General features: G+C 32.6%; 1 protein-coding gene across 1 annotated transcript in view; it reads right to left on the bottom strand.

The window, feature by feature from the left end:
- Window positions 1-330: 330 nt before the first annotated feature.
- PGAP1 (post-GPI attachment to proteins 1) overlaps window positions 331-15,890 on the bottom strand; it is a 55,779-nt gene continuing 40,219 nt past the window's right edge. The window contains exons 20-27 of the mRNA XM_004674420.1: window positions 11,509-11,602; window positions 7,215-7,305; window positions 6,023-6,220; window positions 5,017-5,152; window positions 3,759-3,809; window positions 3,120-3,307; window positions 1,764-1,868; window positions 331-734 (exon numbers count right to left, since the gene is read on the bottom strand). Of these exons, the coding sequence (XP_004674477.1) occupies window positions 596-734; window positions 1,764-1,868; window positions 3,120-3,307; window positions 3,759-3,809; window positions 5,017-5,152; window positions 6,023-6,220; window positions 7,215-7,305; window positions 11,509-11,602 (1,002 nt within the window). The 3' untranslated portion in view covers window positions 331-595. The remainder of the gene's footprint in view (window positions 735-1,763; window positions 1,869-3,119; window positions 3,308-3,758; window positions 3,810-5,016; window positions 5,153-6,022; window positions 6,221-7,214; window positions 7,306-11,508; window positions 11,603-15,890) is intronic.

The raw sequence follows: 15,890 nt of genomic DNA, 5'->3' as shown, positions 1-15,890 counted from the left end.
ATAATTATTTCAATGATCCATCATGACCTGAGGCACTTTTGGCAACCATGGGTCAATGAAGTAAGTAAAATGGCAGAGAGACTGAATAACTGAACTGCTTTGTTGTCAATATCTCAGCGATTTCTCAGATATTAAATTAGTTGTATATTTCATCAATACTTTAGGACTTATTTCTCAGTATGTTTACAGTATCAAATACAAAATAACCCACTTTTCTGAGGAAAGCTTGATAAAATGACCAGAATGCTTGAGGTGAAACTACAAACAACAGTACATTCACTTGAGTGTTTAGGACAAGATCTCCACTAGACACAAGTAGACTAACTGATAATGCAGAGAAGTTCTCAATGACAGTGGCCACCAAAAACTTTTCTAATTTTTCAAAAATTACTAGTACACAGATGCCTTACCACAAAACAAAACCATGCTTCAACTACTTCCTCAAGCATTACAAAATTAATTTTGCATTTTTAATATTGTAAAAATAGATTTGTCTTTTCAAAAGGATTGGCCTGTCCACACTGATGGATCTGTGTGTTCCCTCTCATTTTTGGTCTAAGGCATATAACATCTTCATCATCTTTTAAATCCAATCTTACATAAAGTTGCATAGTGCATGGAGTAAAAGGGGGATGAAGATAAACCATGGAACCCTATATAAGTGTGCTGACCCAAAAGCAATCACACCAACAGCCAAAGGAAGTGGGCATTGTGAAGTAATCTTCAACAATTTACTGTAAAGAGACAGAGAAATATGCATTATGTAAATTATATTGGAAGCAAAAACAGAATGTCAATCTTATATACAGTTTTGAGAAAGTGGTTTTAGGTGAAGTAAATTTTCATATAATGAATTTAACTGTCCACAATATTTACAAAGTTCAATACAAGTCATATTTTGGCTAGAATAGAGAAAAATATTTCTACAATAACTGTTTTTGTTTAGTCTTTTAAACTTTAACAACAGAAAAATACTAGCTAAATTTTTATTCACTAATTCTATCTCTAAAAATTTATCTTAACAAAGCTAATTAATACATTAGACATTCTTATCCATGGTTTCACTTTCTGCAGTTTCAGTTACCCATGGTCAACTAAGGTTCAAAAGTGTTACATATAGTAAGGTATCTTAAGAAAGAGATACCACATTTCCATAGAGTACATTTTTTAAGTGTCCTATTTGGTAATTACTGCTGTTCATTTTTTACTTACCCAATTTATAAATCAGACTTTATTATAAGTATGTATGTATAGGAAAAGTACAGCATAATACAGGATTTGGTATTATTCTTAATTTCAGGTATCCACTAGGGATTATGGAACATAACTTCTGTGGTATAGGGTAGATTTCTACCACACTAAACAGCCGATCAATGAAAAGTCAAGTTTTATTATGAATTTTAAACATATACACAATTAGACTAATGAATCTTATACACCATCATCCAATTTCAAAAGTCATCAAGTCATGACTAACTTACTACATTCTTCTGGGAAGAAAATTTTGACATCACATCGTTAAAAAGTTAACTTTTTAAAGAAAAAAAATATATTCTAACAAGTAAAATTCATAATTAAGAAAACAAGTATAATATACTAACATACAAACTATATTTGCATATATATATATCATAATTACTATTATGACCTATCTTTAGGAATAGTTTACATAATAAGGAATAAAGAACACGCTTAGATATAAAAACTAGGGTGATAATAGACCAGGAACAGGTATGAAAAAAATGGAAGATTAAATACTATACCTTGATTTTACTGAAGCAGTGTTAGTATTTCCTAGAATTGCCACAGTTGGAATAAGGATAATTGCTAAAGGTCTACATGGATCAGGATGAAGTCTAAAGTAGTACCTATTTCAAAGAGGGGAAAAAAAAAAATTAAACAATCAACAAAGCATACCTTATCATTTTAAATCACCAAAATCAATAAAATAAATTTTAAAATATTTCAGTAATAACAAGATTATGGGAGCGCTAAAAAGTTATATGAGTTCTTTAATAAATATTTTTTGTTCTAGATCTTCTTTATATCCAAAGGTTTCCATGGACAATTAATGTTCAGAAACCACTAAAAGAAATAAAAACAAACAACATTAAAACACTTCCTTTTTCTAATAGGCATAAGCCTGAAAGGTCATATAAAAATGTTTTTGTAAAACAAATCATTCTAAAAATATAAATGCTGCACTATTTAAAAAAAACAAAAATGTAGAGAACTGTCCCTTATAGTTTTAAAAGCCAAATTCTCATCTCTTGCATTCACTGACAATGAGAGCTCTGTAACCTTCAGAGTCATAAATTTGTATCTTCAATATTCTCTCCAAATATATGAACAAAAACCTGGATCATGACTAAAATGAGGGACAAAGAAAGGATATTAACAAATAATGATTTGATTTATTGAACTAATTTTAGTTTTGTAGACTTTTTTAAAAAAAAAATTACAATTAGATTACCCGAAAGCTTTATAATAAATATTTCTAAACACTGTATTGAGCAAAAAGAGCCATTACTTACGGGAGATGATCTACTTATATTTTTTAACCAATTTACCAATAACGCAATAGTCTAGAAATAATCCTAAAGGATATTTCCAGGCTCTCATTTTCCTAGGACATATGAAGTAACAAAGCAATAACAGGTTTCAGTAGTAAAATAATAATCATTAATTTTAGTTCCATACAAGGTACACATTATGAAAGTACACATTCTTCTATTATTAGTGTTTTTAAATTTAAGCATTTTCTTCTCCAAATTTGAGAAAACAAAATTAGAATTGAAAACAAATCATAAAGCAGTAGCATTATAAACAACTTCAGTCAACAAAGTAAAGTACAATTCCACACATGCTTTAGTTGAAAGAAAGTTAAAGGTAAATAAAATTTATTACAGTTTTCTACTTGGGGGGCAGATTTTCAGGAAGTTTTTATTCCCAAAGTTTTAACTGTAATGGTTAGAGGAAAATGTGAGCAAATTGAAAATAAAATTCAGGAAATTTAACTTCTTAATGATTATTATTTTATTACTGAACTTGAAGTTGTTTTCAGGACCACTTGCAGATAATTATTACGTGAGCCACATAAATTATAACTATATACACACCTAAGATTCTTTAACCAATAAATTAAAGATGGCATACTGAGTAATACAATCCATGTTAGTAAGTTAATCACAGTACTGTGCATGTGAAGACTATCTTCAGCATCACTGGCAGATAAATGAAGATTGTGTGCTGTAGAGTCTTTATGGTGATTGGATTTTTTTTCACTTCTTTTAGAGTGTTTAGGATTCTAGCAAGCAATGATATAAAAACATAAAGAAAATTAGTAAAAATTTGAGTTTATTGTTCTATTTACTTAACAGCTAAGTAAACACATTTTTCAATGCTGAATTGATAAGTACTGAAACTACCTTGTTTAAAAGTATTTTGAAGCAATTATAAAAATTTCACTCCTTTGACTTACTATTCCATGACTGGGAATATACTCTCTAAGTAATTACTTGAAATAAAATTTAAAACAAAATTTACAGTAACAAAAACAAACACGCACTGGCAAGAATCAAATTAAAATTAAGCAATCTAAATCTATTTTAATATTCATTAGGTTCACTTTTTTTTAAGTTAGTAAGTTTACAATATCTTTTAAACACTTTAAAATCCTAAATTTTAAAATAAAGCTTTTATATTTTTCCAAATACTTTCTTATTAAAGTGATGCAGAGTTTTAAAAATAAAACTTACTGCAGAATGGCTATTTTTCAAAGTTGTTATGCTGGCTTGCAGATGAACAACCTAAGAAAAAGAAATATTTATTTTTACTTTTATTTTGAAACAAAGAACAATTTTATTAAATTTGAGAGGAATCATAATCTGAAATTCTAAAAACATAAAATAAAAACTCCCTTAAATATTTAAATGCATTATTTTAGAAAAGATAAATAACACAAATGCCTGCAATATACATTAAAAGACAAAAAACCCACAAACTTTCACAGTATATTAAAAACCACAATGTATATCTATGCTTTTTATATTCTGTGAGCTGTTAGAATTATGTTCTGTTATAGAAATGTCTTGTGGGTCAAAATTTGGATTAAATTTAAAACAATATAATAAGTTTAACTTCTTTTATATATTTTAAATCTTTACAAATATTATTAACTAAATGTGATGGTAAAATATTTCTAAGAACATGGGAAAGTTTGTAACTTTATTGGGTTTCTTTAAGCATTTGAGAAGTTTGCTTAGTCAGTTGTTTTAAAAATAAGTTTAAAATACTAAAATATATTTCATAAATTCAAGAAGCTCTCAATAGTTTTTTCTGATGGACATAAATTTTCTTAGGAAAACTGAAAATAATCTATAACATACATTTATTAGTGCTAAAAGCAGAAGCAAGTAAACCCTTTGCTTAAACAAGGAAAAACTGTTACCTATCTAATATTACATTTCCCTACATAAAAGTGAAGAGTATGCAGTTGTATAACCTAGAATTTCCTGCAAGACTACTGACCTTCTTTAATGTATTTTTCACTGACTCAGTAAAATTATCATCCTAATTATTTTTACCATTGACTTCTGAATCTTTAGCAACATTGGTCATATTTTATATTATTTTAGGAAGATTGACAGCTTGATAATTTTGATACAACTTTTGTTTTGTCTATTACACATGTTCAAAGGCAGATATGAAATGTTTTTAAAAAGTTACATGAATAGTCAAAGCAAGAATATGAAACAGAGCAAATCTTTCCTCCTCCCTTTTTAAACAAAGAAACCTAATTTTGATTAATAATTTCAGTTCTATAGTGAACTGCATATATCTTTTAGCCAAGGTTTTTTTTAAAAAAAAAAAAAAAGCAAAAAACTTCATACTTAAGCATGTTAAACAGCAGAAAGTTACCACTATAGTAAATAGAGTTTTCATTAACAATACTTACAGAAAATTGGATGCCTGCCTGCTATAAAGTCTAGTCATTTTGCTACTGACTTGACATACCTTAACCACATAGTAAAGATAAGTAAGAAGTATGGCAAATGATCCACAAGTTGTCCAACCAACTAAGATCAAAATAATTGTCAAACAGGACAAATATGATGATATGATCTTGGTATTTTTAGGAAGTTCAGAAGGCCTGGAATAGCAAGAATAAAGCTTTTAAGAATAATTTAATAGTTACTTATACAGTCACATATAAGAAGAAAACAATAATCAGCCTTTCTTGCTTATTAAAATATAAGTGGCATACAATAAGCTATTTCTTAAAGGTGAGGGATGACATATTTGACTTTAAGTCCTAATAATGCCTTTTCCATTAATTAATTAATTAATTAATTAAAGACCTGTGTCAGACATTTCTGAAAGGAGGAAGAAGAATTTTGTATTTCTCAAGGTCTCCTGCTTATTCAAAAACATAATGCTGTTAATGTCAGAAGCATCTCACATCGATGGAAAAAGAAGTATCACACCATAAGCCCCTCTGTGACAGTAAAGTACATAATGTGTCTGGTAAGGAGGAGTGGCAATGGAAATGAGACTAGTGGTTTATCAGAGAAGCTTATCAGTAACTTACACGGCATCTTAGGCCTATAGTAAAGCTCAGACCTATAGTAAATTAGGCCTATAATAAATGTTTTTGATACTTTGACCTTAAACATCTCAATTAGTTCTTTGTCCTTAGGTTTGATTGTAAATCAGTATATAAAAGCATTATGAGAGAAATACTTCCTCCTTGAAAAGATTTACAACAGTTAAATTTTAAAACGTATGCTATTTTCCAAAGGTTTTTGATAAAGTTTAAACAATAAGATTAAAATCAGATGTAGCATTTAACTTGTAATAAATGGTTATCTTTGGCAAAAACTTAACACTGACCTGTGTTTTCCTAGTTATACATCTTTTCTTTGGAAGTTATCAGTTAGTGAAAGCAAGTTAATGTTAAGGCTTACTATAGAATATTATTCTTTTCTTAATTAAGAGCAATGAAAAAGACTTTATTCTTTACCTTTTCAAAGCTAGCCACAATGAAGAAAGGAGTCTCACAGTTGTAGAAGAGAGCAGACCACCCCAGTAGGCAGTACATGTTCCAAAAAGAAAGAGAATCAAGGAAACAAGGGGGAAACACATACTCTGACTAGTTAAAATGATGGCATCTAATTCTGGTAATAATAACACATCCCATAGTTCTTTAAACCATTTATATCTGTGGATAAAAGATAACATAAAATTAAAAAATATGAACAACTAACATTCAACAATCTAATACTTGAGGTATCTTATCAGCCACTGGAATTCCTCAAGTTCTATGCTACTGAATCTAGAATTATACTAGGAAACAAATTTCAGTTCTGCAGGGAGGAAGTCATGATCACCCAAGAGAGTGTCCTGATCTTCAAGGATCTGAGTACTAAGTAAATAACTTTACTGTTCTCTATTGATGCTTTTGATAAAGACATGTTAGAAAAGCTAAAAGCTAGCTAGAAAACAAAAGTTAGAAAGTTAAAAGCTAATTGTAAGGACAGAAAAAAGTCATAAATTCCTAAGCAAAAAGCAACGAAATATAAATAAATTATGAATGAAGTACTAAGTAGAGTAGAGCTATATAAACTACACTTGGGCACTATTTCATCAAGAGTATGTGACAGAGTTTCCTTTATGGCCTAGGGGTTAAGTGTCAGCAATATCAAACTATCATCACTACAGCCATTGTTCAATCTGTAGCCATGGAGCTAACCCACGTGGAGCAGCAGACCTCTTCTATCTTGCCCAATGCTACCCTCAGTAGTGTACTTCAGTAAATCCTCCTGTTCTGCTCCCCAACTCTTTCTCTGGTAAATGCTCTTACCCTACCCCCACATCTGTGGTCTACACCCCAGTTCTTCTATGCAAAATAACTATTTAAAAATTATATGGATAATTGAAGATCAGGAACGTTAATACCCCTTTGCAAATGTTAAAAGCATAGTATATTTACAGTTTAAGTTTAGATTGATATAAGTTCAATAGTTATTTTTGGAAAGTTTATACTAGTGAAGTAAATGTTGATATACTTATAAGGCCTTTGTCTAAGCGAAAAATTTCCACAAATCACATCAAGTGCCATCAATGTATGAAATTTTACATTTTATTATGGTGTTTAGCATATGTTCTATTTATAAAACAACAGTAAAATCCTTACCATAGATAATAAAACTTACCCCAAGAGAAATTTAATCATTATTACAAAAGGATCAACTTTGTATGGTTTGGCTTCTTTATCCAACACAGTAGCATATGGTAAGCAATGACCTGGTCATTAAAACAAATTATATGTGGTAGAATATGCACAGTAAGTTTGAGACATTTTATCCTGCATTGTCTAACAGCAACACATTTCATGTCATAGAGAGTGACACAAAAACACTCCTCAAAAGATTAAAAACTGGGACTCCCTGGTTGGCCAGGGGTTAAGGTGCAGTACTATGAAGCTATCTACAGCCACTGCTGCACAAGTTTTGATTCCTGGCCAGGGAGGTAACCAAATGGCCTAGCAGACCTCTCCTGGCCCACCTGCTGTTCCCTCAGCAGTGTATTTCAGTAGATCTACCTGTTCTGTTCCCCATTGTCTCTTCAGTGAGTGCTTTCACTCCCTGCATCTCTGGCTTATTACTCAGCTCTTGTAAGCATAAATAAACAAAACTTTAAAAAATAGATTAAAAACAATTGTAATTCAATGGTTCACACAGAGAACACATTCAATCACTTGTAAAGCAAATTCAGGAAGCCAAGACTGGGATTTCACCATCTGTTTTTTCTCAAAGTTCTACTATAATTTTTAATTAAAAAAAAAAAACTTCACTGAGATATAATTCTCATTACACACAATTCACCCACTTAACGGTTGTGCATTTAGTGGCTTTGGTATATCAGAACTGCTCATCCATTTTTATAATCCAGCAGAAAATATATATATTACTCCCAGAAGAAACTACTCCCCTTTACTCTCATCTCCACTGTTTCTCCTTTTCTAGGCTACCACTGCTTTGATTTCTGTCTAAACATCTTGGCTTATGCTGAACATTTCATATAAATGGAATTATATATGTGGTCCTTTGTGACAGACTCCTTTCATTAGTATACTCACAGCATTATGCCATGTTAAAGTATATTTTATTTATCCATTCATCAGAGGACAGGCATTTTGGTTATGTTTATTTTCTGGCTCTATGGTTTAGTGCTCCTGTGAATATTAGTGTACAAGTTTAGTATGGGTGTATGTTTTCAGTTCTCTTGGATATACCTTGCTCAGTCATATAAAAACTATGCTTAACTGTCTGAGGAACTGCCAGACTGCTTTCCAAAACAACTTCTCATTTTATATCACAGTGTATGAAGGTTCCAATTTCTCCCCATCATCATTAACACTTGTTATGATATGTCTTTTTTTGTTTTTTATTACAGTCATTCCAATGAATATGATCCACAGATGATTTCTGATGACATCATTGTTTTAGAATTTTCTTTTAATTGTTTTGATACCAAATCCATACCTAAATCCTCCAATAAACCAATATGATATATCCCTGGGGTCGCTGTGAACTACCTAGATATAAAACTGGTATTTTTCAAAATCAATTAGCAAGACACTTGAAACTAAGAATAAGGTGTCTCTTTTAAACTTTAAAAAAAAAAAAAAAGACATTCAAATTCAGTTGATATCACTTTGCCCAAATAATCTTTAAGTTAAAATGTTGAATCTGGGCAGATCACTTGAATGTTGCTTCCTTTCTGGTATATTAGTTAAATTAGATTAGAATGATTACTAAAGGTAGAAATGAAACTGTACAAAGTCATGGAAGGCAGGAGTAGCTACAGAAGGACCTGGCAAGATGGAAATGGTGAGGGGGATTTTAGACTGCTTTTATCTTTAGGCCTACTCTCTTTTCACTATCTGTTGTCTTTCCTGATTAGATTTGAGTCTAATAAGTATATAAGTGTCTTATAAAATTTAGGACCTTGGAAATTGTTCTAACTGCTATAATCTTGAAAGGTTTGTTTCCCCGCCAATGGACTATAATCTGTGTTTGCTTAAGATCCATTCTCCACTCTTAACTTTGACCTGAATTCTGAGAGGCTGACTTTTATGGACTGGCTTCTTGTTGAGTTCAGTGAATGAAAGGCACTGGCAGATGGAAAGAAGGCTATTATTTCCCCACCATTTCTCTTGCCAAGATAAAGGCTGACTGACAGAAGTTGCAGAGTTCCTGTACAAACGTAAAATTCCAGCCACAGTAATGTTGCTCTTGCTTACTGATCTCTAGATTTGTTCCTTCCTTAGTTGGTAACTGGGAGTACTAGATGGCTATTGCTTATCTGGTATTTTATCATTTCTTGTTGGTTTCCCTTAACACTACATATACCTTTGAAATTGGCCCATCATTAACTCAATCATTCCATTCAGTGTGCCAAGACCTAACTGCTACAGACCAAATAGTATAGTGAATGCTTACTATGTGCTTTATATTATATTGGGCACCAAAAATAGAATGGAGAATAAGACCCCTATCTATCAGCCTCTAGTTCTTAAGAACTTCTCACAATAGAGGGAAGAAACTTTTGGCACAATGGTATAAAATGGAGAAAACAGTAAGGCATTTCCTTGGGAAGTTCTTAAAACAGAGAAAATCTCAAACCCCTGAATACTTGAGAAAAGTAAGTTGTGAATTTTTGTAAAAGTGTTATTTCTTCCATCCTGCTTATGGATTGGGAGAATTATCATCATCAAAATGGCCATCCTGCCAAAAGCACTGTACAGATTTAATGTCATCCTAATAAAAATCTCAATGACATTCTTCAAAGAAATAGAAAAAATATTGATGAGATTCATATGGAACAACAAAAGATCTCGAATAGCCAAAACCCTCATGTCTAAGAAAAATCAGAATGGAGGCATTACAATCCCAATCTTCAAGCTATACTACAAAGTCATAATAATCAAAACTGCATGGTACTGGAACAAGAATAGACATACAGACAAGTGAATTAGAACAAAAAACCAGATATAAACCCACAAGTTTATGGACAGCTAGTTTTTGACAAAGGAGCAAAGAAGATAAAATGAAACAAAGAAAGTTTGTTCAGCAAATGGTGCTGAGAAAACTGGGACGCTACATGCAAAAAAAAATGAAACTAGATCACTACCTTACTTCATACACAAAAATCAACTCGAAGTGGATTAAAGACTTAGACATAAGAATGGAAACCATAAAATACCTGGAAGCAAAGATGGGCCAAACACTACACGACATACACGTCAGCGACATCTTTAAAGATAGAGCACCCAATGCCACGATAGTGAAGGTAAGGATAAACAGATGGGACTACATCAAGTTAAAGAGCTTCTCTACAGCAAAAGAGACATTACAAAAACAAACAGACAGACCACTACTTAGGAAAAAAATTTCTCACACAAAACTAGTGATAAAGGATTGATCACAAAAATATACGGAAAACTGATGCAACTCAACAAAAATAAAGTAAACAACCCCATCAAAAAATGAGTAGAAGAGCTAAAAAGACACTTTTCCAAAGAGGAAATGCAGATAGCCAACAAGCATATGAAAAAATGTTCAACATCACTTGTAATAAGGGAGATGCAAATTAAAACCACAATGAGATACCACCTCACCCAGTGAGAATGGCACATCTTCAAACAACTAGCAGCAACAAATGTTGGCAAGGATGTAGAGAAAAAGGAACTCTCCTGCAATGCTGGTGGGAATGCAAACTAGTACAACAACTATGGAAAACTGGAGGCTCCTCAAACTGCTAAACATGGAGCTTCCCTACGACCAAGCAAACCCACTCCTAGGTATCTACCCAAAAGACACAAAAACACTGATTGAAAAAGATACCTACACCCCCATGTTTATTGCTGCTTTATTTACAATTGGAAAAACATGGAAGCAGCCCAAATGCCCAAAAGTAGATGACTGGATTAAAAGACGTGGTACATATATACAATGGAATATTACTCAGCAACCAAAAAAAAAAAAGAAACACATGCCTTTTGCAGCAACATGGATGGAGCTGGAAAAGATCATGCTTAGTGAGATAAGCCAGAATGAAAAAGAAAAATACTGGATGGTTTCACTCATAGCAGTAGTATAAAGGACCAGAGGAGAAAATAATAGCAATAATGAACAGCCATATACCAGAGACATTTTGCGGGGCTGGAGTAGGTAATGGGATCAAAAAAGGTGGGGGAAGAGAAGTGCACTGGACTATGGTGATGGAACATGGGCGACTTGGTGATGGAAAACGCACGGGGATTACAATTGAGGTGAAAAAAAATGTACAAAATGATGCAAAAATAAACTATTATATTATTTTTAAAAAGTGGTATGTCTTCATTAGTTAAATGCAAGATAAAAAAGTAGTAATGAACCATTGAGGAAGGAAGGGAGACAGGGAGGGAGAGAGAGACAGAGGATAAAATAGAAAAATTCTTACCTTTTGAAAAAAGAGAGGATAACTGTCCTCCATAAGCAAGAAGAATGCTAGATATGACATAGGCAGGGAGAGCTCCACCATGAAATCTCACAATCTGGAAAACAAGCAAATCAATGGGCAACTTCTCAATATTTGTGTTAATAAAATACATGCACTTTAATGTTTAATAAAAATGTCTTTATGCCTTTCCTGTGATGGTAACAGATATATTCAGTAATGAATATCAAAACTCTAAGTAAAATATATGTTGGGCCCTCCCTGGTGGTACAGCAGGTTAAAGCACAGCACTAAGAAGCTAAAGCCTCTTCAACATGAGTTCGATCCCCACCTTGGAGGTGACCCACATGGAGCGGCAGACTTCTCCTGACCCGTCCACTATTCCCCTCAGCAGTGTACTTCATCATTTCACTGTCCCTGCACTTCTGTACCCCAGTTCTATATGCATAAATAAATAAATCTTTAAAAAATATATATATGCGCTAAAAATACATGTCAAATATATGTTAAAATATATAGTACACCAGAAATATATTATCTGGATTTCATAAAAGACATAGTAAAGAGAATATATAACTGAGAAGTATATGCTAAATATCTTACATGCATTATCTCATGATCTCCTCTCCCAAATACTCTGAAGTAATTCTTACCCCTATTTTAACAGATGAAGAAATTTATTGTTACCTGGATTAAACATACTCATTTACATACTCATCTGCATTTAGAATGTGATGTGCTATAAAAATATTAGCCATTATTATTATTAAAAGCTTTTATGTTCTTCAATTTTGGAAATTTTGTGAAATGGGATTTCACCACTATGTCATAGTGCCTCAAATCACTTAAATAATGCAATCTCTAAAAAGCATTAGATAGTCCCCACTTACCAAAGGGAATATGTTCCAAGATCCCTAAAGGATGCCTGCAACTACCCAAACCCAACATGCTGTTTTATGCATTCACACCTCTGTTAAAATTTAGACATAATAAGAGATTATAGTAAAATAGAAAAATTATGAATACTATAATAAAAGTTAAATGAATATGACAGCTCTATTTCAAAATATTTACTGTGTGTAGTATTTTGGGGTCATGGCTGACCACAGGTAACAGAAACTAAGTAATATGAAACCATGAATATGGTTTTTACATTTGTACAATAAAACAAAGTGTTATGATTTTTTAGTCTAATTTTAAAAGGAAATTTACTTTAGCTATGTTATCCATTCCACAGAATTTTAAAGTAAATACACAGACACCCTTGGCAATCTAATAAAAGGTATGGAAATGTATACTTACATAAAATGTTGCATAAAATTTCAGAATTTCAAGATCTCCTTGAACTTACTCCATGGGTCCCCATTTACAAGACATAAAGACCCAAACCTATACTCACAAATTTAGAATTTAGAGTATTGAGTGGAAGAAGAGGAGAGTTTAGTAAAGGAAAAAAGTCATTTTTCTATCTATTATCTGCTAGCAAAAAATACAGCTTATTTTAGTTATCAAGAGTATGGGGAAAAAGTTGAGTGACATAGCAGGCTCAGGGTTATATTCCTCACTTTGGACTGTAATTTTGCTTCTCCAAAGCTCTATGCCCTGGTAAAGCTACTTTACCCCTTCTTTTTCCTATGCACCTATCAGAAAAATAACTGAAATAAATAGCACTTACTTCACCAGGGGTAGCACAGTTTAGTGTATTCATTTGTGTAAAGCATTTGGAACATAACTGGCAAGGGTAAGTTACCAGAAAATATTTTTTAAAGATTTATTTATTTATGTATACAGAATTGGGGTGTACTGTCCAGAGATACAGGGGCGGTGAGAGGATTCACCAGAGACAAAGTGGGGAACAGAACAGGCCGACTGACAAACTACACTGCTGAGGGGAGCAGTAGGTGGGTCAGGAGAAGTCTGCCATGCCTGTGGATCACGTCCAGGGCAGGGATCGAACTCATGTTGCAGTGGCTTTAGCTTCTTAGTGCTGCCACACAAGGGAGGGCCCCAGAAAATATTTTATGTTATTATTAACCTTTAATGCCCTTCACTATGTTTAATTTTTTTTTAGAAATCCTGTACAGATTATCCTTGTTGTAAAATTTCTGAATTTTCAGTGAATGTCACTGATATAAGAATTAAGTGTAATACTGGGCCACAGATACAGCTTTTACAGACATTTCTTTTGGTTTAGTACCTGACACAGTATTTCCTTACATTTTGAATTATATGCTGAAATTGAAAAATTAAATGATTTTGTGTAAAAAATTTCAGATTTTAATTTGTCTTAAAATCTAAAGATTTAGCAGCACTGGATATGATTCCTACAAATAATTTACTAGAGTTTATATAATTCTCCTGAGAAAGTACTTTTTCCTTATTTTTGCCCTCTCCTTCATTAGTGAAGACTGAAGAATATGTAAATTTTCCGTGCCTTGTTGGTGAGTGTGATGTGGTAATATACACCTGTGATCCAACAGCTCAAAATCAATAATGCTAAAAACATTAAAAAATTGTATTAAAAAATTAAATATGTACTTTTAAAAGTCTGTAAATATACTATTAATTTTTTTCAATAAAGGATATTAATTTTATAAAACATTATCTAACTAAAGATTAAACATGATATGAAGTGATATCTTTATGCCTCTCCCCAATCTCTTTGAGTGAATCACAGTAGTGGAAATGTGAATTACTTTTAAAGAGTACAGGAGATATACAATTTTCATTCATTTTCCCTACAGTTTGTTCTCAAGCTAAACTTTTAAACAAATATGAAGAACATCTTATATCTTTTCAGTAATTTGAGGCCTCTGATGTCTGAAAAAAAGGAACTACCTATAATCCTAACACACCCACACACCCTCATTTTTTTTTTTTTTTAAAGATTTATTTATTTATGCCTACAGAACTGAGGGGTACAGGCCAGAAGTGCAGGGGTGGCGAGAGGCTTCACCAGAGACAGAGTGGGGAGCAGAACAGGCAGATGGACGAAGCACACTGCTGAGGGGAGCAGTGGGCGGGTCAGGAGAGGTCTGCCTCGCCGTGTGGTCTCCTCCGGGGCAGGCGGGAATCGAACTCATGCGGAAGTGGCTTTAGTTTCTCAGTGCTGTGCTTTAACCCGCTGCGCCACCAGGGAGGGCCCACACACCCTCATTTTTAAGAAAAATTTCCAATCAAAACAATAATAGTATTCTGCCCCTTTTTGGTGCACATATACTTGTGCTTGATTATAGAGTATTAACCTAAATTGGCTTTTCTTGTCACTAATCAGAATTATGTACTCTGGAAATAATATGGAGAAGAATGTTATATCCTCAGCCCATATCTCTGCGTACAGCACCAAGCCTTTTGGATACGAAAAATAAATTATTATGTATTTTTCCTTAATAGCGCAAAAGATAATTTTTCTTAATAATTCGTCCCTTAACATTTTAGAGTATTTATTATAACTATCAATGATGCTATTTTCCACATTATACTAATATTTAAACTTTTCCTTCTTTATAAAACAAAAATTAATAATAATCACAATTTAGTTCTTACCATGCTGTAAGGGTGGAATGAGATAATGCATATTTTAAAAGTCTTTAAGTTTGATTTGTGAGTTTTAGTGTAATTGTGGAATTAAATGACAAATATTTAAAGTTTGTTACGACTGGACTGCAAAATAAACAGACCAAAAATTAAATGAAGCGAGAGTAATAAAAGGGTGCAATAAAAAATGTAGTGAATTTTCAAATTATATAATTTCTCTGACTAATCTATATTATCTGAGTCCACGTTACATTATTCTGTAAATTACAATGATGTTAAATTAAAAAATAACATTCCATTGCTTATGAAATATTTTTGTAACAATACTTGCTTATTTATACTCTCCAAATAAATTTAAACATGTTTATTTTTAATCAATTTACTTTTATCTTTACAAACTGAAAATGTACAACATAAAAAGTCCTTTTTCACTTATATGGCACCTATTGATTTCATTTGACTGAAATATAGGGTGTATGATGAACAAAAGGAAATCTTAATGACATTAATTTAGCAAAAAACAATGAACATGTTTCAGATTCAGGAATCAGTTCTTATTTTTTGGAAGTATCAAACATGAAAGCATCAACTTAAAACCAGGGTGGCTATGTCCTGTGCACCAAAAATGGTTTCAAGAGTTTATTGGAAGGAGAGGCCCTCCCTGGTGGCGCAGCGGGTTAAAGCACAGCACTAAGAAGCTTAAGCCACTTCCGCATGAGTTGGATCCCCGCCTGCCCCTGAGGAGATCCGCATGGCGAGGCAGACCTCTCCTGACCCGCCCACTGCTCCTCTCAGCAGTGTACTTCATCCATCTGCCTGTTCTGTGCCCCACTCTGTCTCTGGTGAAT

Source organism: Condylura cristata, unplaced genomic scaffold (assembly GCF_000260355.1).
Source record: "Condylura cristata isolate star-nosed mole 26May11 unplaced genomic scaffold, ConCri1.0 scaffold00002, whole genome shotgun sequence".
In the NCBI taxonomy this organism is placed as follows: Eukaryota; Metazoa; Chordata; class Mammalia; order Eulipotyphla; family Talpidae; genus Condylura; species Condylura cristata.
Note: the sequence above shows the minus strand (reverse complement) of the source record. Positions and strands in the feature narration are given on the sequence as shown.